Below are 24953 nucleotides of genomic sequence, written 5' to 3' on the forward strand. Positions count from 1 at the left end.
TCAAAGATTATTGTGAGGTTTGATCTAATAATCCTCGTAAAGTACTTAGCATAGTTCCTGCTGCATTAGCACTTTTTCCTTTTTTTTTTTTTTTTTGAGCATTTTCTACATAGTAATTTTCATTTTATTATTATAAACTTCCAGAAACAGGGACTCTAAATCAAACTGCGAGAATGAGGGCTGAGGGCTGAATTTCTGGGCCAAAAGAAGAAAGTTCCTTCAGCCTGGAGAAAACAATGTTCAGGGGAAGTGGGTCTTTGTAAAGAAAATCTCAGAAAAATCTGAGTTAGATTCAAGAAAGTACATAGTGACCTCTTGAAGTTCCCTTTCAATTAGATTCTTCTGAGGATGACGGGGCCTTTGGGCCCTGCCCACCTACCTCCACCTGGTGCCACTCACTACACACCAGAGAGGCTGGCGTCCCCGCCCCATCTCCAAACACTCAGGCTGAGCCCGGGTAGGAGGAGGAGACATTTGGGATTCTGCTGGGCCGGGCCCTGACGGCAGGAGCGGATGAGATATGGGTGCAGTCTGGGCCCAGTTCCCTGGCCACACAGTGCACTCTAAGGAGAAGGGACTCATTTACACCCCGGAGGGTGTATGACGGATACCAGAAGGCGGAGCCCTGTGGGGGAAGTGCTGTCTTGCTGCTCATTACAATTAGCAACGCTTGGTTAGTACCACTGCTAAATACCTGTCCGGCTTTGCAGAGGGAACATATCCAGCCCGGATCAGGGTGGGTGGGTGCGGGCGGGCAAGAGAAACACATCTGGACAAGGACAGCGAAGGGCCTGGGTGCGAGGAAGAAGGCTCAGAGACCGCCAACCGCCTCTCAGGGATTCACAGCGCTGCGGAGGCGAAGCCGGCATTGCCCCCAGCGGCGCGCAGATGTGGGCTCCCCGCTGCGCCAACGCCGGGGCTCCCCAGCCGGCCCGCAGAGGTGGCCGCGCCGGGAACGGCCTTGCCAGCAGCAGTGGCAGCCGGAGCAGAGCCTCCAGACAAATCCCACCCCCGGCCCCGCCCGTCCAATCCATCTTGCTCGGGAGGTGACGCTTCCTAGGAGAAGCAAGGGGCGGAGAGGGGAAATCCAAGCCTTTGGGGGCTCCCGACAGGTGTTTGGGGGAGAGGGCGGAGCCTGGTTAGGGAGGATGAGGAGGGAGGGGCGGTGCTGCCCCTTTAAGAGGCGGTGGCGGAGCCGGGACCTTTTCTCTTTCCCCGGAAGGAAAGCGGAGCCCCGGCTGGGCGCGCAAGGTGGGGAGGTGCGGGGCTGGGCGCGGGGGGGCGGGGCGCGGGGGGGCGGGGCGCGCGCGGAGAGGACCGCTCCCTCCCGTCTCCCTCGCGATCCACGGGTCTGCGTTCCCAGATCCGCCGCGGAGCCGAGGGCGCAGGGGGCGCGGCCGGGACGCACCGGGGGCAGGGTGCCCGGGGCGGGGGGCCGTGACCCGGCGGCTGCGCAGGCGGGACGGGAGACGGCGAGCCTCGGAGAGGAATCGGGGCGCGCAGACCCTGGGCGGACGTGACACGGACGGGGCTGAGGGCCAGAAACTTCGCAGCGCTGCGGGGCTCCGGGACGCGCCCGCCGGAGCGGCCCCCGCGGCCCCCCGCCCCCCCGCCGTGCGCGCGGCAGGTGGACAGGTCCTGGCTCCCGGCGCCGGGCGCCCCCGCCCCCGCCCCCGCCCCGCAGCCATGCGCCCGCGCGCCCGCCGCGCCGCCTGCGTCCCGCGCCCGGTGCTCTGCGCGCTCGCCTTGATGGTGGCCGCCGGCGGCCGCATCGCCTCCGCCTTCAACCTGGACACCCGATTCCTGGTGGTGAAAGAGGCCAGGAACCCGGGCAGCCTCTTCGGCTACTCGGTCGCCCTCCATCGGCAGACGGAGCGGCAGCGGCGCTACCTGTAAGTGCGGCGGGCGGGGCGGGGCGGGGCGGGGCGGGGGCGGCCGTGCGCGTGCAGGGTGCGGGTCCGAGCCCAGCAGCAGCCTGGCTTCCAGGCCCGCGGGCCGCCGGCGCTAGTGAACCGGGACCAAGGGGGCGGGGACCTGGGCAGCCCTTCTGCGGCCGAGGCCTGGCGGGAAGTGGAGGGATTGGGTGTGGGATGGGGTCAGCAGTCATTAGCAAGCGCTGACCGGCCGGAACCTGCCTGAACTCAGCCCCTCAACCCTTTAAACCTCTCTTGAAAGTGGAAGTGGGATCCCCGTTTCCCAAGCCCCCTCCCACTGTGTCGACCTAGTATCTAATCTACGAATACTTCTCTCCAGGGCTGGGACCTGGGGAAAACTGCGAGGTAAACACTCAGTGGATCCCTCTATCCCCTTTCCTGGGAAGAACCCGTGGGCATGTGTTTAACACCCACCCCACCCCCCACCCCCGCCCGCCGGCCTTTACACCTTGCGTTTAGTCTGCCGGCCATGCCAGCCACACCCTCTGCAGAGCCAGACTGGAGGGCCTTCTAAGGGACCTGGCGCTTGGCGGTTGCAGGGTGAGGTGATGGGCGAGTCTGGGCATTTGGAGCTGTCCGGGAGCTCCCTCTGACCCCTGGAAGATGGGGAAGTAGAGGGAGCTGTCCCGACTCCTGCTTGGTCTCCTGCCCCCACCGCACCCCCAGCAGGGACGCCCTCCCACCAGACATCTTCCCCACATTCCACAGATTCATGTTGAATCTTCAACCCTGAGTGTGTTTGTTTTGGTTTGAAGAGGGAAATGGTGTTTTTCTCTTCTGTTAGACTCCCCCCACCCCCACAGCTGTAAGGAGAAGGAGGGGGGGGGAGAGCTACCCACAGGAGAGAGGAGAGGAGATTGCATCCAGCTGTTTGTTTCCTACCCTGCTTCCTGCTTCCCGCTGCCACCAACACTCTCCTGCCTAGAGTCCAGGTTTCAGGGATTTTTCTTCTGTAGGCTCAGGTGCTGAGGTTGACAGCTAGGGGAAGAAGGCCGCTGGGGGAGGGGAGGCTACCCCAGGAGGGAAGGTGTTAGGAAAGGTCAGGCAGGCCCCACCTGAGTCTCTGGGCTAGGGGACCTACCAGACAGCTATCCCTACCTGGTGTCTCACTCCACTGAGCAAGAGGACATGGTCTGATACAGGGTGTATTGTAACCTTTCTCAACTCTGGCTGGAGCCTGCAGAAACTTGAGGAAGCTTGGAATGTCCAAAGTCCAAACTCTACTCCAGCCTTGGCCTCTGCCCTGTCGGCCCAGCCCCTCCCCAGTCTACCTATCTACCCGGGCCTCCATCTAGCTTCTGCAGAGGCTAAGGCTACCACATCCTTCCCAGCGCAGCACCATGCCCTCGGCCAGCCTTTCATCTTTTGCAGACCTTAAAAGTGACCATCAGCACAAGTTTCTGTATTGGCGCTTTTTCTGCCCCAGCCCAGAAAAAGATTTTCTGACTTTCCAGACTGACTCTGCATGATATAAAGCAATGCAGTGTAAAAAGAAGATCAGGAAAGCAAGAGTAAATAATGAAAAGCTGGAGTAGATAATGGGCTCTGTAAACCCCGCTCCCCATCCCCCCTACCCGCCATGTGACCTTGAGCAATACATTTCCCTTCTCTGGGCCAGTTTTCTCCAAAAAGGGGTTGGACCTGGATCTATAGCCTCCTTCCTGCCTCTGTTGGCCTATAAGAGGCAGTTTGCGATTGGCAAGAAAGAAGAGGCGAGGCGCCGGAGTCCCACTGCCACATTCCAGTCTCGGAACTGTCACTAATACCTGAGTCTTAACGTCTCTACATGTTGGCGGAGGGAGGCGGGGCAGCATGCCCTCTTCATGAGGTGCCAGTGGGGCTCTCTAGTGAGACAGAGTGTGTAAAAGGCTCTGTACATGCCTGTGTCTCCGGGGAGCAGTTAGTGCTCTTGTGCCGAAGCCAGGCTCTTACTACCCATGTGCCTCACCCAAGATAGCTGAGCAGAGGGGGCTCTACCTTTCTTCCTGGGCGGCTAGAGATGGCATTAGACCTGCTAAGAGCCCAGGAGGTTCTAAAGCTAATGACCCTTGGAGAGGCAGGAAGTTCTAAACAGAGATCTGGGCCATTCTCTTGGGTATCCTGTCTTTCCCCAGGGTAGTTCTATATCTTGGTTCATCTCCTCTTCTTGCTGAATTCTGCCCCTTGGCCCTTTGGGAGAGCCAGCTGGGCCATCTGGGCTTAGTTGCAGCCAGCTGTATAGCCAGATGTGAACAGCTGCCTGAGTGCACAGCTTAGGGCAACCAACAAGTCAAGTCTTATATTCTGTTAGTCTACAAGTCCTTTTGGAAGAGGGGAGAGGTTTCATGGTCATGAATAAAAACTCTTAGCCTGGGGTTCATAGAAGGTTTGCAGGAGGTGCAGGGACCCCTGAAAGTACGTGTAAAATCATGCATCTGTGCGTTGTTCTGCGGGCAGGAGGAGGGGAAGAGCACAGCTTTCATCATATTCTCAAAGATGGCCTTATCCTAGAAATGGTTAGAAACCCAGATGTGGACCCTCTTTGTTCCCTATCTCTTTTGTCTCTGGGCTGGAGTTCACCCCAACACAGGCCCCAGCTTCCCTGGCTCTGGAAGCAAGAAGTGAGGAGCAGGCCCAAGGCCCCAAGAGCTTTGGGCTTCTGTGAGAGGTGTGAAGAGCCCTGGGGAAGCAGAGGGACTGTTCCTCTGGGCAATGGTCCCTGCCCCCAGCCCCTAGCCCCTGCTCTGTAGCTCCCTCCTGAGAATCCAGTTGTCCTGGTTTGGTCTGACGCTGTGGGCTAGGGAAGATACCACTGGAGCTTTCTCTCCCCTTTGCCCTAGCCTGGAAATGAGGGTGTCTGCGGAGCCTGGGGCGGGGGTGGCTGTGGCTCCCGGCAGATGAGGTCATATCTAAGGTAGGTAGGAACCGGGCTTACCTGCTGTGCTCTCCTAAAACATGTTTCCCTGGGCAGGGCAGGCGCCTGGCAGCCTCCAAGGCTCGTGCTGGAGGAAACAGGCAGAGCAGCTGTGGCTGCAGGCAGAAGGCCTGCACCCCGAGTGCCCTTCTCCGTTCCCTCCGATGACCAGCCCAGGCCAGGGAGCTTTAAATTGGGGAGAAGGCAGGGGAAGACTCACCTAGTAGAAAAAGAAGTGAAAGGGGGTTGGCTGGAGCTGAACAAAGGAGGAAGATGTCTGTTGCAGCATGAGGGATTGAGGCTAGATAACATGAAGAACACCCCAAGGGATCAAATATGGAAAAGATACTAAGGAGCCAGCAAGAGGGAGAAGAAATGAGAAAAACAGCCTTGTTTGGGGACATGGCCTCTTTCTCCTGTCCTCTCTCATTCTCTTGCTTCCTCCAGCCTGTTGCTCTGGTTCTAGGGCTGAGTCACCAGTGGGGAGAGGGGGCTGGGTGGGCAGAGTAAGGGCGATGTGGGGGGAGGATGGAGAGGGCTGCGGCTCAGCTCACTGGAGCAAGCAGCCTCTGGGGAGTTGGCTAATTCGGGCAGCAGGATGGGCACAGAGCTGGGATCCAGCATCTGAGAGCTGCCCCCACCCCCACCCCTGGACTCAAAACTGTAGCAGTGCCCTGCGCCACTGCCCCCCACCCCTGCCCGGCCTGAGGAGTAAGGCATGGGGCGTGTGGTCTGAATGCTCGCCCCTCTGGCCCCCCCATGTTAACTAAAAGCTTCCCAGGCACCTCCCTGATGAGGATCCTGGGAAGTTGAATCTTACAGGCAGTTTCTCTGAGCATCACCCCACCCCAGTGTCCCCCAGGGAGCCTTCTTCTCTGCAAGGAGAGCCAACCTGGTGTCTTGAATGCTCCTTAGCTCCATTCCCCAGCCTCCTCCCATACTGCTGTTTTCAGCTTGGCTGTTGCATTAGCTTTGAACACCAGCCCCCCACCCAAGGAAGAGTGATGGAACCAGGTTGAGGAAGTGCTTTTATGGAACTTGGAGTTCAAGGGGCTCCCCAGAGGCCAGGATGGGCTGTCTGGCTGGAGCCAAAGAAGAGGCTGAGAAGCTGTCAGAAAGCCCTTGAGAGGTCATTTCATCCATCCCCTTAGCTCCTGGAGGGGTCCAACCCGGCTCCAGGAGAGGGGAGGTCAGATCTCCTTTCTTCCGTGCTTCAAGAGCTGGGCAAAGCATCCTACTAGCCTCCCTTCTGACCGCAGCCTGGAGGTTGGACTCCGTGGCGGTCTGGGAGGGGTCGGCTTCTGGACTCACTGATCTGGACCAGACCCAACAGCAGGCAGCAGAGGTGCTCCTTTGCATATTGTTTTACATTTCACTTACATGCCAGCAAGGTCTCTCCCACACCTGGCTGCAGCTTAAGGAAGCTGGACCTGACCCTCTGCACATGCCTTTCCCCATCTAACTCCCGGTCCTCTGGCTGTAGACCCATTGGATCCTGGGCTGGGAGCCAGAGGGCCTTAAAGGGCCTCTGAGCAGGCCAAGTAGAAGCTAAAAATACTCCAGGGGGGCTGGAGGAGGGGGGCTCCTTTGGAATCTCTGGGGAGGGAGGGGCCTGGGATGTGGGGCTGGAATTAGGGCACTCGCCCTGCCCCATAACCCATCAGTGGGCACAAAGCTGGTGCAGGGTGAGGGCTGAGTGGGTATAGATGGTAAAGGGGTTTCTTTCTTTTTTTTTTTTTTTTAAGATTTTATTTATTGATTTATTTATGAGAGAGACAGAGAGAGAGAGAGGGAGGCAGAGACACAGGCAGAAGGAGAAGCAGGCTCTATGCAGGGAGCCCGACGTGGGGCTCGATCCTGGGCCTCCAGGATCAGGTCCTGGGCTGACGGTGGCGCTAAACCGCTGAGCCATCTGGGCTGCCCAAAGGGGTTTATTTCAACCCCAGTTGCCATTCGTGTTTGGCTTTGCCTGCTCGGTACCCCAGGAGGCTAAGAGGAGGGGTCCCTCAGCCCACTCCCCCTGAGATGAGCAAAGCTGAGAGGTCATGGCCACCCTGCTCCTGAACTGTCTCATGCCCCAACAGCTTGGTCAGGGCTGCATCTGGGGCAAAGCCATACTTGCACTGCATTTCACACCCTGGAAAGCAACCAGGGCTCCCCAGGGACTCCTTGCCGCCTGCCCCCCCAGGCCTGGACCTGTCCCTTCAAATTCATGATAGCCAACACTCAGCCTCTACCTCCAGCCAGATCGGGGCAACGACGCTAGAACACACCCCGCCTCAGTGATTCCACCGCCACGAAGGAATGTTTAGGTCCCCTCCTCTGCTCCTTGTAAATAGCTGAACCAGTCTGCTGTTTGCCCTCTGTTCTAGACTCACTAACCTGATAGGGCAAAGATTCCTGGGTGCTTGGAGGAACACCTGGGGGTGAGCCAGGGCCAGTCCCTGATGCCGCCAGAAACTGGACAGACAGTGCTCACGTTGGCCATGACTTCGGAGTCAGAAAGCTCTTGTGAAGAATGAACCTGTTTGTTCCCCTCAACAGCCCTGGAGGTTGATGGGACAGCTGCTGTTCCCATTTCATAGATGAGGCACTTACAGCTCAGAGACGGAAAAAATTGCCCCAGGAGGCAGAACAAAGCCGAGAACCAGGCCCTTAGGTTCCTTTCCCACAGGCTCTTGCTTCCCTCTCTCACCTGTCAGTGGCGCCGGGGCAGATGTCCATGGGTGGTCAGGCAGCGGACTCACCAAGCACCCTCTCCAGCCCGGGCAGAGGGTGACTAATGGGGCCTGGCTGCCACCCTGGTGCCCTGCCAGCTTTCCCCCAGCCCCTCCTAGCACTGCTCTGCTTGGAGAAGCTGCACCCTTGCCCCCAGGGATGCTTCCCAGGGCGAGCTCTGAGCTGAGATGTGAGGCGCAGGCAGAGATCCCACCCCTTCCCAGCACCCCAGGCAGTGCATTCCTCACAGCCAGTGGGTGGAGGCACCCCAGGTCCCGGCATGCCCAGGCCCTGCCCTGCCCACTCCCTGGAGCCCTCACTCACAGGTCCCAGGCAGGAGTTGCAGGCGGGGCTGTTGCTGTGTACCTCCAGACTCTGGCAGGAAGCCCAGAGCCTCGGGGTGATAGTGTTGCTGGAGCTTGATCGAGGGGTACCTAGGAGGTACCTGCCACCCTGGAGGCTGTGTCCATCAGGATCTGGCTGGCAATCCTAGCAGAATGTCCAGAGGCCACCAGGAGGTGATATCCCCCGAGAGCAAAGGGTGGTAGAGCTGTCTTCTCAAACTGAGGTGCACAGTATTTGGGATACATGTTAAATATGCAGGTTCTAGGGCCCTACCCCCAGATGCAATGCAGATGGTCTGTGGTAGGCTGAGGAATTTGCCGTTTTTTAACAAATATGCTGGGGATTTCTCATACTGGTGGGCCAAGGGCCTTGTCTTCTGAGATACTGCTTCCAGGCTGATCTGCCTTCCTCTCCTCTAGCCAACTGTCTGGGATGGGGTGGGTGGCGAGGGCCCTAAGCATCCTTGTAGGAACTTGCTTTGCAGTTATTGTCCCCAAAGATGGGTGCTGGGCAGGCTGGGGCCAATCCCCACTCTCGTGCCCACCTGCCAAGAATGTGGCCCTGTGGCCCCACTGTCCAAAGGGCCAGGTACCCAGCATTCCCAGCCCTTGTATGCCTGTCTCAGGGTAGTGGCGGTGACATGCCGGGGAGAGTAGACCTCACGGAGGTCACTCAGGGGCCCTGCTGGCTGCAGCTCATGCGGCTCCAGTTTTGGGGACACACACTGCATTCAGTTGTCATCTCCTGCTGCCATTCTTCAGTGCTAGCCCCTAGACCTAGGAGGGACCCAGGCCTCCAGCATTGCCCCTACCCCCTTCACGTGTTCTCAGGCCGTCCTGGAAGTTGATCCCTGTGCAGGGATTCCCCTGGTCATTCTCTCTTCCCGTCTACCTTCACCTCAGAGGCCAAAGCATTCCTTTCAAAACCCAGATCTGACCATGTCATTCAGATGCCAAACATTCCTTTCAAACCCCAGATCTGATCATGTCACTCCCTTGCTTAAAAATCCCTTCCCAACCTGCCCTTCTGGGCTCCCCTTCCACCCCCCCCCCAGGTGCCCCTGCCCCCTGGGTCGCTCCTCCATGTTCCCAGCTCCTGCTGTATAAAGTGCCTTGCAAATCCTGAGTCACCCTGCTTGCTCATGCTTCCTGCCCTTGCACATGTCATACCTTTGCCTGAAGTGCCCTTCCTCCCTTTCTCCTGGTGAGCCCTGGTCATCATCCTCAGACTCTGACCAGGTTCCCCTCTTACCTGAGCCTCCTAGACTACCCCCCCAACACTGGGTCTGGGCAGGTTTGCACCCTGCTTTCCTCTCCCGAGGCACTCACTGCAGATATCTGTTTTCTTGCCTGCCTCTCCTGCATTGGCCACTCCTGGAGGGCAGGGGCCAGGATCCATTCATCTCCTGACACCAGAGCCTGGCACACAGCCTGGCATCAGGGACATAGCAGACGCTCAGCAAACATATTGAACAGAAAGTTGTTTGCAGCAGGCTTTGGGAAGTCTGAGCCCAGGCCCACCAGCCTCATTGCCCCCCACCCCCCACCCCAGGCTCCTGGCTGGTGCTCCCCAGGACCTCGCTGTGCCTGATGGCTATACCAACCGGACCGGTGCCGTGTACCTGTGCCCACTCACTGCCCACAAGAACGACTGTGAGCGGATGGATATCTCAGAGAAAAGTAAGGGAAAAGGCGCTGAGGATCAGCGCCGGGACAGGAGCCTGGTGGGGGAGGGGGGCAGGTAACACAGAGGGTGACCTGGAGGAGCTATCAGGCTTACCTGGGCAGTTTCTAGTCCCTTCTTGTCCAGCTGGGGGGAGGGAGCTCTAGAGGAAAGTGGGACCACATGGGATTTGTAGAGCTGAGATTCCTGGTGAGCTGGAGGAGGGCAAGGGAGGGCTGCCTGCAGTAGTGGAAAGCCAGGAAGACCAACTCCTGCCCTCTGGAGGCTCCAAGCACCAGGAAGATGGGTGCCCTGGCTCATGATCCCTCCCATGCCCACAGGTGACCCTGACCATCACATTATTGAGGACATGTGGCTCGGGGTGACTGTGGCCAGCCAGGGCCCTGCGGGCAGAGTCCTGGTAAGTGGGCACTTACTGTCCGCTCCCCCCCGCCCCCGCCCTCTCCTTCATTTCCCAGGAGCTGGGGAGGGAAGCAGAAGGTGGGAGAGGGGTCTTTAGTGAGTGAGCTGGGACCTTGCAAATGTCCATTTATATGACTGTATGTCTCCATGGGCCCAAGTGTCCCCTTGATCCTTCACTTATGGCATGCTTCCAGGGCCTGGCATGGCTTGGGTCCTGTCTGAATCACCCACTTCCTTTCCCCTCCTGGGGTGCTCACCCTTCGTGGGAATGTGCTGAGGGAACTGTGAGGAGAAAAGGGCAGAGAGAGCCCCGGGCAGCGTGGCCTGGGCCCGCTCCTTCCTGACAGGCTGGCCCGCGGAAGAGGCACAGCCCTGCTGACCCCAGCTCACCCGCTGGGCTTTGGGGGCCACTCCCTGCTGTCACTTGTCACTTCCTGGCTACATTCTTCAGTGTCAGCCCCTGGGATCTCAATTTCTGAATCCCAGATAGGCGATTCTCCGTTTTTTTTTTCCCCCACTTAAAAAAAAAGTGTGATGTGAAATTTACAGATAGCAAAATGTACAGATATTGAGTTTTAATGAGGTTTGACAAATGAAACACCTGTGTAACTGACACTCATTAAAGAAATATTTACATCACTCCAGAAAGTGTGCCCCCCTTCCAATCAATCGCCACCCCCATGGTCATCTCTGTTGCAATTTCTTTCACCTTTGAACACTGTTTTAAGCTCCAGGGGTTTGCATCAGTTCACTGAAATGCCATTTTTAGAACCATGTTATGGACAGCAGGTGGTCTAGCATTCCATTTAAGGCAATTGTAGGTCCCAGGCCCTTCAGCAGTTGTCTGCTTACCCGTTCAACAAATGTCCAGGGCAGCCTGGGTGGCTCCGTGGTTTGGCTCCATGGTTTAACGTCGCGTTCGGCCCAGGGCGTGATCCTAGAGACCTGGGATCGAGCCCCACGTCAGGCTCCCTGTATGGAGCCTGCTCCTCCCTCTGCCTGTGTCTCTGCCTCTCTCTCTCTCTCTCTCTCATAAATAAATAAATAAAATCTAAAAAAACAAAACAAACAAATGTCCAGTGAGCCCCTACTGTGGTCGCGCATCTGCTAACATTGGAAGCTTAGCAGTGACTCAGGCCCGCTGCTGCTGGAGCTCACAGCTGGCAGGAGACACAGAGAGCAAGCAAGCAAGACCCAGGCCCAGTTCTGGGTTTCGCCTGCCCCTGCTGTTTTACAAATGCCCTGTTCTGCCTGATTTGTCCTGCAGCTGTTTGTTGAACACCTCCAGTATGTGGGGAGAAGCTACCAGAGAGGCGGAGCAGCCTAGCGCTTAGGAGCTCAGACTCAGGAGCCTGACAGCCTTGGTTTGAGTATTCTCCGCTTCTCTCTAGATGTGAGATCTTAGAGACTTAGTTCTCTGTGCCTCAGTTTTCTTATCTAAAATGGGGGTGGTGGTGGTAGAAATTGTCTCTACTCCCCAGGGAAGTTGGGAGGCATCCTGGAGGCAATATGAGAGTTGTTTAGACTTCTGTCCAGCATACAGTAAGGACTCAGTAGGTGTTAGCTGTTATTACTGCTGTCATTGCTATTATTTTAATAATGGCCCATCCATGAAGAGGGCACAGCAGAGAAGTAAGTTCCTTAATCTGCTTTGTATCTAGGTTAGTTTGTTTGTTTATTTATTTATTTATTTATTGAAAATATTTTATTCATTCATGAGAGACACAGAGAGAGAGAGAGAGGCAGAAACATAGGCAGAGGGAGAAGCAGGCTTCCTGTGGGGAGTCTGATGTGGGACTTGATCTCGGGACTCCGGGACCACACCCTGAGCTGAAGGCAGACACTCAACCACTGAGCCACCCAGGCGTGCCCCTAACTAGCTCCTTTTAGACCCAAGAGCCCGGACCCACATTCCCTCATCCTTTCCCCTTTTCCTTTTGCCAAGATCTGTAAGGCTCTCAAATCCAGGACCTCCTGGCCTTCCCCAAAAGTGTTCCCAGCCTTCAGCACAGATTTCTGAATCCTGGAAAGGAGACACAGGTCCAGGTGTCACTGTGGGAAGAAAGAAAAGCCCAGAGACCTTTTCCAGCTCCTCTCCAGCAAAGCCAGAGGTGCAAAGGGCCAAGGAGACAACTGGCCTTTGGTCCTTGCCACAGGCTCAGGCTGTGTGTGTTGGGGGGGTGTGTCCCCAGGTCTGCGCCCACCGCTACACCCAGGTGCTATGGTCAGGATCAGAGGACCAGCGGCGCATGGTGGGCAAGTGCTATGTGCGGGGCAATGACCTCGAGCTGGACCCCACTGATGATTGGCAGACCTACCACAATGAGATGTGTAATAGCAACACTGACTACCTGGAAACAGGCATGTGCCAGCTGGGCACCAGTGGTGGCTTCACCCAGAATACCGTGTACTTCGGTGCTCCTGGTGCCTACAACTGGAAAGGTAGGGGCTGTGGGGGATGGGGGGAGGAGGATGGGGAGGGTGGAGGAGGAGCAGAGACCACCCACTCCCAGTTAGCTACAGGGACATCTGGCTCAGACCCTCCACACTAGAGGGCAGAAGAGAACTCTTTGCCCACATGGCTTCAAGTGCTTATTATGTCTATTAATCTTAAAAGACTTTTATGAGGCAAGTGTCCTTGCACCCGTTTTATAGAAGACTGAGCCTCCGAGAAGTGAAGTCAATTGCCCAAGGCTGACAGTAAGTTACCAGACCTGAACTGAAACACACGTCCATCTGACTCCACCTCAAGCACTTAAAACCTTATTAAAGTAAAACATGCTCCTGGTACAACTACTAACTGGGACAGTAGGATTTGGAGAAACAAAGAGTAAAAGTGCCCCTCTTCTCCCACCCACCTCCCTTGTCCTGTTTCCCTGTGCAGACTGCCAAGTGTCTTGCGGAGCCTCTATTTTAGAATATATAGATATCTTTAAAACCACACACATACACAGAATCACATTAAACATGCTGTCCTGCTACTTTCTCTTCCCACTTATCAACAAGTTGGGGCATTTGTTCTCGTCAATACAGGCCAATCTTTGGGGGGACCTGTGGAGTATTTCTTTGTATCAAGAGCCGTGCTTGTAGCTGCATGGCCACACTACCACTCGGGGGGGTCTGGGGCTCACCCCGCCATCTCTGCCTTTCTCCACCACACAGGTTATAGCTACATTTGAGCCTTCTCTCCTTACTGCATCCTTCTTTTTTTTTTTTCTATTTTTAAAAAATATTTTATTTATTTACTCATGAGATACACAGAGAGAGAGAGACACAGAGACACAGGCAGAGAAAGAAGCAGGCTTCATGCAGGGAGCCCGATGCGGGACTCGATCCCCGGACTCCAGGATCACGCCCTGGGCCAAAGGCAGGCGCCAAACCACTGAGCCACCCAGGGATCCCCTGCATCCTTCTTAATTGCAGAATCAACAGGCAGAGGGAGCCCTGAATCATCTCCTCTTGACCAGCAGCCCAGGGCATAGTTGTAGCTCCAGACTCACTGGAGGCGGAGGCCTCTGCTCAGTCCTCCGATCCTGCCTCCCCTACTCCTGGTCCTTTAGAATCTCGCCAGGGCAGGGCAGGGCAGCAGGTACTCTCCAGCAGCAGCCCCAGAGCACAGGGGCAGGTACGCAGCCCAAGCTTGGGGGCAGGATCAGGAGATAACAGCATGGAGTCTGGCCTCAGTGTCTCGAGTGAGGGAAGTGTCACTTAGTAACCAGGAGCCTGGATGACCAGATTCCAGCCTTGGCTCAGCAACTATCCCCTGTCCCTGAGCCTTGCTTTCTTCATCTGCAAAATGGGCATTATCATTCAACTTCACAGAATGACTAAGATAAAGCAGATGTGATTTGCCAAAGGCAAAGTGCTCACAAATAAAAGGTGTTATTATATTTTTCTTGGGTGGGGGTGGCAGGGGGACCAGGATGTGGTGGTTGAAGGGAGTGATTTCAGCTCCTCCCTTTCCCCTCCTGAAATTCTTGTGAAGGAAACAGCTACATGATTCAGCGGAAGGACTGGGATTTATCCGAATTTAGTTATAAGGACCCAGAGGACCAAGGAAACCTCTATATTGGTGAGTCCAGCTGTGGTGGCTCATTGGGTGGTGGAGGAAGAAGGGGACTCCATTCCCAGCACACTGGCCTCTCACCTTCAGTGCCTGGTGGAAGAGTGACACCATGGCGTATGTGTGACTAGTGGCATTTAGTTCAACTAGCACACACTTTTTGAGCACCACCTGTATGCCAGGCCTGTTCTGAGCACCCAAAACGCATCCAGAGTCCACTTTCTTGTCCAACTTGGAATAGAAGATATTTGGGGAGTCTGAGGGGCTGGATCCAGAGTGGAAGGGGCAAAGTTCACTGGGCCTTGATTGACCACCTTTCCCCCATCCCAGGATACACGGTGCAGGTGGGCAGCGCCATCCTGCATCCCACGGACATCACCATTGTGACAGGTGCTCCCCGGCACCGACATATGGGTGCTGTCTTCTTGTTGAGCCAGGAGGCAGGCCGAGACCTGCGGAGGAGGCAGGTGCTGGAGGGTACGCAGGTGGGCGCCTATTTTGGCAGCGCCATTGCCCTGGCAGACCTGAACAATGATGGGTGAGACTCCAGGGACACTCTCTGGGACCAGGGAGAATGGGTGAGGGGGGCAGGCTTGCCCAAGAGAAATGCATTTTTTTCCCAGAGAAATGCAAGGTTGTGATTGTTCATTTGTTTGCATGCTGTTTACAGGGATTTGCAAGTCTAATTTGCATATTGATTTGCAATGAGACTTGATGCGGTTCTGGGTATTTACATGTCAATTGCATGACACCTGCATCTCCTTTTGTCATTTTATGGTTCTAGGGGATATGGGTTGTTTGGGTGTGATCTGCCCTCCATGGCTTCTCCATGACCTGTGTTTCCTATTAGATGGGTCATGTTAGCATTTCCATGTCCTTCCCGTGAACCATGGCCAGAGATGCCATTTGTATAGCCTTGTGCCCTGGCACAACTGTGTCTGCTAAACAAGAGTTATGTTGTATATTGGAGGCTGAGCCCACACTCCTATTTCTCCCTCCTTCTCTCCTTTGCAGGTGGCAGGACATCCTGGTGGGAGCCCCATACTACTTTGAGCGGAAAGAAGAGGTAGGGGGTGCCATCTATGTCTTCATGAACCAGGCAGGCACCTCCTTCCCTGCCCACCCCTCCCTCCTTCTTCATGGCCCGAGTCGCTCCGCCTTTGGCTTCTCCGTGGCCAGCATTGGTGACATCAACCAGGATGGATTCCAGGGTACGAGCCAGCACTCCTGCCCCAGCATACCCACTAATGGAGTGCCAGCTGCATACCAGGCTTGACAGGGCCCGAAAAGGAGATGGGATGGGGCCCGGGTCCAAGGAGCTCACAGCAGTAATAGAGAGAGGCTGTGCAAGGGAGCCACGAGTGGCGAGCTCAGTGGGCCTCCCGGAGGACTGGATATACCACTCCTCCCGGCATCAGGCTGGGCTGAGTGTGCACAATGAGGGGCACAACATGAGTGTGGGATACTTGTCTGATCTACCCAAATTTAGTAGATGTAGGGTGTTCACATTAGAGATGCATGAGGCTAGAGGGGCAGTGTGGAGATGGAGTGGATGCTTTGAAAGCCAGGCAGAGGAACTGAGGCTTTACATTTGGAAAATGGTGGAGGGGCATCCAGAAAAGGTTTTGCGCAGGCATGTGATATCATAGCTTGGTACCTTGAAAACTGATCCTGGAGGGTGACATGGGATGGCTGGGGACAGCAAGGCTGGAGGTGTTAATATCAAGAATGTATTATATCAAGTATGAGATTTAAGGGCTGGGATAAAGTGGGAACCCCAGATATAGAGGATGTCCAGTGCTCTGAAGGACTTGGGGACCAGTCAGACCTGGGGTATCAAGGAAAGAGATTTAGGAAGAGCCTGGTTGCCATGGGAGCACCTGACTTATCTGGAAACCACTTTTTTCACCACCTCAATTTCCCAGAACATACCTGAGAACCAAAAAGAAGGCAGAGGAGTCTCTAAAGAGCCAAAGTAGGTGCTAGAAAGTTCAAAGTTCAGTTAGCAAAGCCTAAGCATTTACTGATAGAAGAGGCATCCGGTTTCTACTCAGGACCTGCTTACTCTTTCCTTTACATACTTTTCTGACAAGCTTGGCTTTCTGGTTACCTAGGCCCTATCAGATCAAAAGCAGTGAACTAGCAAGAGTTTAGTAAAGTTTAAGAAGATAATAAAACATTTGGGGTTTATCTGTAGCAATGATGGTTAGAATTTTTAGAAGTCTAAAGTCTAAAGAGTTTTAACATGGGAAGTTATAGTGTGATTAAAATTCCAGCCCCTGGTGTTAGATATGGACTCAACTATCCTCTTTTCTACTCATTAGCTGTGTGACTTTGGTTTCTGACTCTGCTTCCTCACCTTTAAAATGGGACGGCAGTACCTACCCCCAGCAATCTTGTCAGGATTAAGTGAGATGAGTGCTTGATAACTGCCTGGCAAAGTCACCAGTGGGGAACACTTCCTTTTTGTGGCTCTTCTGGTAAATGTCATTAGAAGAACTGGGTGTCTGAAGGGGAGGTTGGTGGTGGGGATGGAAGGTACCATAGTAAGGGAAAACAAACACTAGGCCAGTGGGCAGGCATCTGGAGTTTAGGCCTGCTTGTGATATTAACTGGCTGTGTGACTTTAGGTAAATCACTTGCCTCTCCTAGACCTACCTTCCCACATAGAAAAGGAGGCAACTGGGCTCACAGTGGTCCCAGTTTTAATATTGAGCCGCAGAGCTCTGTTCCCTGATGTTCTGAGCACTGTCTGGCAGTGTGAGTTCAATTTCCTGCTGGACCCCATGACCTGGAGTGCAAGGTCCGGGGGACTTGGGGCCCATCGTACTCAGGGTGACCTGTCCTGCCTCTCTTCCCCAGACATTGCTGTGGGAGCCCCGTTCGAGGGCTTGGGCAAAGTGTACATCTACCACAGCAGCTCCAGGGGGCTCCTCAGAGAGCCGCAGCAGGTATGAATGGACAGGAACAAAGGGAGCTTTGCCTCCTTCCCCTCACCCGCCCTCTCCCTATTACCACTAGGCCCCACTCCCCAGGGCTCACCCTGAGCCTGTCCTCACCATTTCCCCCTTTTCCCAGGTAATCCATGGGGAGGAGCTGGGACTGCCTGGCTTGGCCACCTTTGGCTACTCACTGAGTGGGCAAATGGATGTGGATGAGAACTTGTACCCAGACCTGCTAGTGGGGAGCCTGTCAGACCGCATTGTCCTGCTGCGGTAAGCCAGGGACCTTTCTCTCTTCCAGCCCTGTCTGCATGCAGTCCCATCTCTGCCCACCTTCAACACCAGGCCCATGCAACCCTGAGCCACAGTCCTGTCCTGGCAGGGGGCAGGCAGGGGGCACTGGTATATGTGTGTTTTCTATGTAGGGCACGGCCTGTCATCAACATCCTCCACAAGACACTGGTGGCCAGGCCATCCGTGCTGGATCCTGCACTCTGCACAGCCACCTCCTGGTGAGACTCTCAGCCCCTGTTCTGTCCACGCACCCCTCCTTATGTATGGGCATGCCAGGAAGGACCTTGGCTCCCAGCCCCCTCCCTTGGCTGCTCCTGATATGAGATGAATGCTGGGGTAAGCATTGCCCCTCCTACCCAACCTTATTAAAAAAGCCAACTTCCTTGCAGGAGGTCATGGGCAAACTGGAGGTATATTAGAGCATGGTGGTTAGGAGTAGGGATTCTAGACCACCGTGTTCAATCCCAGCAATTCCCATTGCAGTGGTAGTGGTGGACAGGAGTGAGGTCCTGGAGGAGGAGGGAAGAGGGAGATAGGTGGGTGGGAGAAAGAGCCACCTTGAGCAAATTGTTAATCTGAGTCTCAGATTCTTGCCTATAAGACAAAGTTAATAATAATAATGAATTTATAGGATTGTTGTAATAATTTAATGAGATAATGTACAAAAAGACCTTCACGTGGCACCGTATACACCCAAAGTGCTCAGAATATATTAGTTGCTAAGATAGTGTCAGTAATGAGGGTGATGACCCTGAGGCCTTTGTGTGAATGAGGCCTGATCAGAAAGCAAAGGGACCCAGAGCAGAAAGAGGGGTGAGTGGGAGAAGGAGATCTAGACAGTGCATCCTGTACAAGACTGTGCAGGGCACCAAACAACTGATGACTTGAGGCAACTCCTTCTGAAGGAGGGAGCTTCAGTTTCCCCATTGGTAACCTCTCACCCCGCTGAGCGCGGAGCCCAGTGAGGGGCTAGATTTCATGATCCTGAGCTTATGACCCAAGCCAAAACCAAGAGTCCAGCACTTAACCAACTGAACTACCCAGGAGCTCCTCTAACCTGTTTTCTATGGCTTTTGTGGGAGTGGGGAGGGAAGAGGCCCAGGACACCCCCAAACCAGCTGTGTGGACTCCCCAGGTTTGCCCCTGCCTTTCTGCCTAAGGGCCCTGGTTTTCCCTTGCCCAGTGCAGGGGTGAAGGCCAGGGCCTGGATGACTGGGTTTCCCTGTGACCTCCTATGTGTCTTCTGATTCCCAACAGTGTGCAGGTGGAGCTGTGCTTTGCTTACAACCAGAGTGCTGGGAACCCCAACTACAGGCGAAACATCAGTGAGTGTGGGGGTATGGAGCAGGGAGGGGCATGCTTACCTGACCACTGGATAACACCCCATCCATTTCTAGCTCTGGCCTACACACTGGAGGCCGACCGGGACCGCCGCCCCCCTAGGCTTCGCTTTGCACGCAGCCAGTCGGCTATCTTCCACGGCTTCTTCTCCATGCCAGACATGCACTGCCAGAAGCTGGAACTGCTCCTGATGGTGAGAGAGGGGCAAGGGGAAGGACACCTGCTCCAAGTTCTCTGGAGGAGGTATCCAGAGTCTGTGCAGGGCAGGGGTGAGGGACTGGAGTTTCCCCAAAGACAGATGTGGGGGAAGTTGGCCTGGAAGACCATAGGGTTGCAGGAAGTATAGGGCACAGTATGTGGTAGGAAGAGATAGAGAGCCTCGGAGTGGGGATGGGCGCCATAGGGCTCATCACCTCTGAGAAAAGTGAGGGGTGTGAGACTCTTGATTTAGTTGATGTCTGGGGGGGGAAGAGGTTCGTGAGTGGGGGACCAGCTCAGCCCCTCTCTAGGATATCGTGGTTGAAAGAGCTGATCCTGGGGGCCACAGGGATAAAGGGAGGCTCAACAATCCCCCTTTTCACCCCCACCCCCATATCTGGGGAGGAGTCCCATCACCTCTCTTGTGGATCAAAGTTGTAGGAAGGGGGTCAATTTGATGACAGGACCAGAGGGGGTTCAGTCTTACTGGGGTTTTTCAGGGTGGGAGGACCTCATCTCTTTGAGGGTCAGGGCAGTGTGAAGAGTTAACCTGTGTGGCGGGGGATGGGAACGCAGTGCTGGTTTCAGCTCCCCCTCATTTCCCAGGACAACCTCCGCGACAAACTCCGTCCCATCGTCATCTCCATGAACTACTCTCTACCTTTGAGGATGCCTGAGCGCCCCCGGCTGGGGCTGAAGTCCCTGGACCCCTATCCTGTCCTGAACCAGGCGCAGGCTCTGGAGAACCACACCGAGGTGGGTGGGGCCGGAGCCGGGAGGGCGGGTGGGGGGGGGCCGGGAAGGCTGTGGGCGAGAGGGCGCTGTGTGTGTGTGGGGGGGGTCCTCACGCCTCTGGCCACCCCCAGGTCCACTTCCAGAAAGAGTGCGGCCAGGACAACAAATGCGACAGTAACTTGCAGATGCAGGCGGCCTTCGTGTCCGAGCTGGGACAGCCGCTGAGCAGGTGCGCTCTGGGCCGCGCTGATTGGCCAAGGGCAGGGCGGGGCGGGCCTTCATTGGCCAACAGGAGGTGAGGGGCGGGGCCGCAGGGCGAGGCGAGTTGGGGCAGGGACATTGACTGGCGGGGTGGATGCTCCCGCGGCCTGTGCTGGCCAGGAAAGGGGCTTTCTTCTCCAGGGGAGGCTAGAGGGCCGGGCCTGGCTGTCCCAAGAACGGACTTTCTTCACTCAGTAGACCTGAGGGGCGGGGCCTAACTGACCCGGGGCGGGGCTCTGGGCTCAGGCCTGGGGTCCTTCCCCTCAGGCTGCAGTACAGCAGAGACGGCCGGAAACTGTTCCTGAGCATCGAAGTGACCAACACCCCGAGCAGGGAGCGTGCTGGGGAAGATGCCCACGAGGCGCTGCTCACCCTGGCGGTGCCTCCCGCCCTGCTGCTGTCCTCAGTGCGCCCCGTGAGTACTTGCCCCCGCACCCCATTTGTCCTGTGTCCACCCCACCCACTTCCTCTCGGCTGGGCTTCCTTAGGCGTCTGCAGTATCTCTAATGCTACGAGCACCTAGTGCTCGAGCCTCTAGGGCATCAGATCCAGTGCCACAGGAAAGGGGTGGGAGATGCCCTACTCTGACCACTCAGACCTGATTCTTCTTTCCTCAGGCTGGGATGTGCCAGGCCAATGAGACCATTGTCTGTGAACTGGGGAACCCCTTCAAACGGAACCAGAGGGTGAGTGCTGGCCACACCTTCCCAGCCCTGTGGATCCCAGGCTCCTACTCAGATGAGCCCCTTAACCTTGGGTCTGCCTGCCTGCTTCCCAGGCTTCCTTGAAGCAAAGAGCCAGGGTGGGGGACAGGGAGATACAGGAGGACATGGGGAGAGACCCGGAGACTAAGAAAAATGGGGCCACTAGGGAGCACAAAGCTAGAGCAGGAGGAGGTGAAGAACTGGATTTTGCTGAGCACCTACTATGTGCCAGGCCCTGAGTCCAATGCTCACGCTTTTTTTTTATGCTGTTATTCTCACAACCTTATGAGGAAGTAGATGATTTTCATAGAAAGAAAATATAGATTTAAAAAGTTGGAGTAACCAGGACACCTGGATGGCTCAGTCAGTTAAGTGCTTCACTGTTGATTTCAGACCAGGTCATGATCTCAGGGTGGTGAGATCAAGCTCTGCTTGGGGCTCTGCATTCAGCAGGGACACTGCTCGAGATTCTCTGCCTCTCCCTCCCCTTTTGTCCCTCCCCCTAGCCTCTTACACACTCTCACTCACATATTAATAAATAAATATTTTTTTTAAAAAAAGAAAAGTGTAGTAACTTGCTCAATGCCATGTAGTTGAAAGCAGAGAGGGCATGGACAGAGAAGAAGGGGACAGGGAAGCAAGAAGAGGCTAACAAGGTGAAAGAGAGGACACAGGTGGGCAGGTGGAGACTCTTTGCCCAGAATGGGATGGGAGGAGGAAGCTGGAGAACCAACTCCCAGCATAATGTTCAGCCCCTCTCTCCCCCATGGCATCACCTCTGCCTGGCCCCAAATGCACCTCTCTGCCTCCCTGGCCCTCATGGCAGATGGAGCTGCTCATTGCCTTCGAGGTCATCGGAGTGACCCTGCACACAAGGGAGCTCCAGGCGCAGCTGCAGCTCTCTACGTGAGTGACCTCAAGAAGCCAGTCTGCGGCAGGAGGGAGGCGCCCTGGGACCTCCTCCAGCCCAGGCCTCAGCTGATACCTCTCCCCTACCTCCTGTGCTCCCTCCCCAGGTCAAGTCACCAGGACAACCTGTGGCCCATGACCCTGACTCTGCTGGTGGACTACACACTCCAGGCCTCACTCAGCATGTGGGTACCACCCCTACCCCAGCCTGCGTGTCTGTGCTATGGCCTCTCTGTCCCCGTGGCTCCCAAGCTCCTCGGACACCTCTCTCTAGGCCTGGTATCCTCAGGCCTCTGCTTCCCCTGGGTTACACTTTCCCTTAACAACAAGCACTATCATTATTATTGTTACTATTATTCCCCTTGCAAGGGAGGTAGCAGTGGAGGAATTAGCCACCCTGGGGCCAAGATGTTGGTGTGGCCCTACATTTCTTGAGAGCTCATGGAATTTAAAAAAATTTATTTTAAAATTATTAAAAAAAAATATTTTTCTATTTATTTGAAAGAGAACAAAAGCATAGGGAGGAACAGAGGGAAGAGGTAGAAGCAGACCCCCTTGCTGGGCAAGGAGCCCAACATGGGACCCAAGATCATGACCTGAGCTGAAGGCAGATGCTCTACCAACTGAGCCACCCAGGTGCCCCACTAGGAATTTTATATACAGCAGTCCACTGACTTCCCACAGCAGCCCCATGCTATGTATGGCAACTGCTATGAACTCCATTTTATAGATAGAAAAACTGAGGGTCTGGGGGGATAAATAATTTGCTTGAGCAATAACTAGCACACCGATAGTAAATGCAAAGCAAGGATTTATCTCAGATCTTCCTGATGTAAGAAGAGCTGGAGTTGGCCTGCCTTGATGTCCACCCCTTCTGGCCCGGCCCCTCCCACCTCCTTAAACTTCAGCATCTTTCTTACCCTTAGAATGAATCACCGGCTACAAAGTTTCTTTGGGGGGACAGTGATGGGTGAATCTGGCATGAAAACTGTGGAGGATGTGGGAAGCCCCCTCAAGTATGAGTTCCAGGTAAGGGGGCTATGGGGACCCTGGGTGGAGACTCCTGGGAAGGTGGGGATGGGTCTGGGGTCTGAGGGTGTGAGGGTTGGGGATGAGTGAGATGGAGGGCGTTTTCCAGGAGGCTGTGGCCATGACACCCCCTTGTGCCCACAGGTGGGCCCAGTAGGAGAAGGGCTGGCAGCCCTGGGGACCCTGGTCCTAGGGCTGGAGTGGCCCTACGAAGTCATCAATGGCAAGTGGCTGCTGTACCCCACAGAGATCACCATCCACGGCAATGGGTCCTGGCCCTGCCGACCACCTGGAGACCTTGTCAACCCTTTGAATCTGACTCTCTCTGTAAGGACACCATTTCGGGTTGAAATACATTTACATCTCATTTGCAATATATCTCATTTGCATGCTGCAGGGCAGACCAGCCAGTGTCTTGCCCTCCCTCTCCTCATATACCTTTTGGAGCCTGCCTCTCCCCTGACTCTGCTCCCACTCATTCCTCCCAGCCAACATCTTCCTTTCTCAGGTCCCTGAGGACAGACCCCCATCTCCACAGCGGAGGCGGAGACAGCTGGACCCAGGGGGAGACCAGGGCCCCCCACCAGTCACTCTGGCTGCTGCCAAAAAAGCCCAGTCTGAGCAAAAGCTGGTGAGTGGCCAGGGCAAGGTTGGAAGGGATTGTCACTACCAGCATAGGGTGTGTGGGCACCAGGGGGCACTGAAGGAAGGGAGATTGTGTTCTAGTCACCAGGAGACCCTGGTTTGATGAGATGATGTGACCTCTGTGCCTTTAGGAGCCCCTAGTCAGAGGGAGGAAGACTCATCTCCTACCTTGGTGGGCATCCCCACTGCTCTTGCCCTTGGGGAGCAGTCAACACATTGGGCCAAAGGAAGAGATGCTGGCTTATTCCTGAGAGCCCCATCCTGTTGGGGGTGATATAGCTGCTCAAAGTCTTGGACATTAGGGCTGGAAAACGGGAGAGGCAGGATGAAGGGGAGGCAGGGAGACGTGGGAGGTGTAGGAAGCCCCTGTGGGGAATGAGAAAGGAACAGGCCCGGGAAGCAAGTTGAGGCCTAGCTGGGTGGAGAGGTAGGAGGTGGTGTCCCAGATGGCAGGAGCTGGCATGAGCAAAGGCTCAGTGTGGGGGGGGTGAGGTGCTGGGCTCCATTTATACCAGACTGTCTCACATCCTATATTCCCTGCCCCCTCAGACCTGTGGCAGTGACCACACGCGCTGCGTGTGGCTGGAGTGTCCCATTCCTGATAGTCCTGTCGTCACCAATGTGACAGTGCAGGCGCGAGTCTGGAATAGCACCTTCATTGAGGTCAGTGCCTGGGTCTAGAGGCCTCCATTGCCCCACCTTCCCGCCAGGGTGGGGAGACCAACAGGGAGAGGGTGGAGCCTGGGTCACATCAAGGCCTCACATGTGTACGTGTGCCTCTGTGCGCATGCGGGTGTCGGGGACAGCATCGTGTTTTACACGGGAAGTATTGTATACCTGTCACAGTATGCCCGTCCGCATTAGCTTGTGTGCCTGGGTGCCGACGTGACGTAATGCTCATCTCCAGCCAAACGACCTTCTCTCCTGTGTCCATTATTTCTTCATCATCTGTTTCTTTCCCACCTCCATGTCTTTGCAGTGCTGTTTCTTCCCCCGGAATGCCAGCTCCCCTCCTGTTATCTCTGCATGTAAACTCCTAATCAGCCTTCAAGCTCTCCCCAGCCGCTTCACCTCCAGTGAGGTCTTTTCTGAGATTTCCAGCTGCAAGCACCCTCTCCAGACACGGAACTTTCTCAGAAGCTGCGCATACCACCTATCATGCTCTGCTCTAGGCTGCACTTAACTCACGTGCCAGCCTTCTCATGCCACCTAGACCAAATTTTTCTGTAAATGACTAGATAATAAATCTTCTCAGCTTTTGTGGGGCATATGCTGCCAAATCCCCAGTCCTGCGATTAAGCACAAGCTACCATAAACAGTATAGAAACAAATGGGCGTGGCTGTGTGCCAAAAATATCTTATTTACAAAAGCATGGGACAGGCCAGATTTAGCCCAGAGACCTGACCCTAGACCGTGACCTTCCTTGTCTCTGCTGTCCCCAACATCCGGCCTAGAACCTGATGCATGAATGATGTGCGTTTGTGTGTGGAGATGCCTGGCTCTTGGATCCCTTGGGGTGCTGCTTAAAGATGCTATGTGGTGGGAGGGTGCCCTGGGCAGGGATGCTCAGGGTCAAGAGGGAGGCTCAAAGGGGTTCACCTGCTTCTTTTGACCCTTTCCCCCCTTTTCCACCGCTTACTGTAATCCAGGATTACAGAGACTTGGACAGAGTCAGTGTAGCCAGCTGGGCTACCTTGTTCCTCCGAACCAGCATTCCCACCATCAACATGGAGAACAAGACCGTGTGGGTGAGTAAGTGTATTAAGGAGCAGCAGCGCCTGGCCAGGGCATGGGAGCGCGGGGCATGTTTTCAGAACACTCTCATAGGCTTTAGCAATATGGTTCTCAATCTTGGC

The 24953-nt window shown here is 55.3% G+C and overlaps 1 protein-coding gene across 4 annotated transcripts in view; it reads left to right on the forward strand.

Annotated features, from left to right (window-relative positions):
• Positions 1-397: 397 nt before the first annotated feature.
• ITGA3 (integrin subunit alpha 3) overlaps positions 398-24953 on the forward strand; it is a 30801-nt gene continuing 6245 nt past the window's right edge. The window contains exons 1-24 of one of the 4 annotated variants that reach the window (XM_025995863.2): positions 1080-1251; positions 1636-1892; positions 9442-9569; positions 9894-9973; positions 12168-12417; positions 13961-14047; positions 14369-14576; positions 15053-15249; positions 16901-16989; positions 17117-17253; positions 17406-17492; positions 18532-18599; positions 18672-18808; positions 19420-19569; positions 19680-19777; positions 20077-20224; positions 20427-20495; positions 21340-21419; positions 21530-21607; positions 22349-22451; positions 22596-22778; positions 22960-23082; positions 23646-23759; positions 24747-24845. In XM_025995863.2, the coding sequence (XP_025851648.2) occupies positions 1687-1892; positions 9442-9569; positions 9894-9973; positions 12168-12417; positions 13961-14047; positions 14369-14576; positions 15053-15249; positions 16901-16989; positions 17117-17253; positions 17406-17492; positions 18532-18599; positions 18672-18808; positions 19420-19569; positions 19680-19777; positions 20077-20224; positions 20427-20495; positions 21340-21419; positions 21530-21607; positions 22349-22451; positions 22596-22778; positions 22960-23082; positions 23646-23759; positions 24747-24845 (2919 nt within the window). In that variant the 5' untranslated portion in view covers positions 1080-1251; positions 1636-1686. Of the gene's footprint in view, positions 674-1079; positions 1893-9441; positions 9570-9893; positions 9974-12167; positions 12418-13960; positions 14048-14368; positions 14577-15052; positions 15250-16900; positions 16990-17116; positions 17254-17405; positions 17493-18531; positions 18600-18671; positions 18809-19419; positions 19570-19679; positions 19778-20076; positions 20225-20426; positions 20496-21339; positions 21420-21529; positions 21608-22348; positions 22452-22595; positions 22779-22959; positions 23083-23645; positions 23760-24746; positions 24846-24953 lie in introns of those variants that run through there. The other 3 variants (XM_072747446.1, XM_072747445.1, XM_072747444.1) reach the window with 3 other exon arrangements.

The sequence above is a fragment of the Vulpes vulpes genome, chromosome 2, assembly GCF_048418805.1.
Source record: "Vulpes vulpes isolate BD-2025 chromosome 2, VulVul3, whole genome shotgun sequence".
Classification (NCBI taxonomy): domain Eukaryota; kingdom Metazoa; phylum Chordata; class Mammalia; order Carnivora; family Canidae; genus Vulpes; species Vulpes vulpes.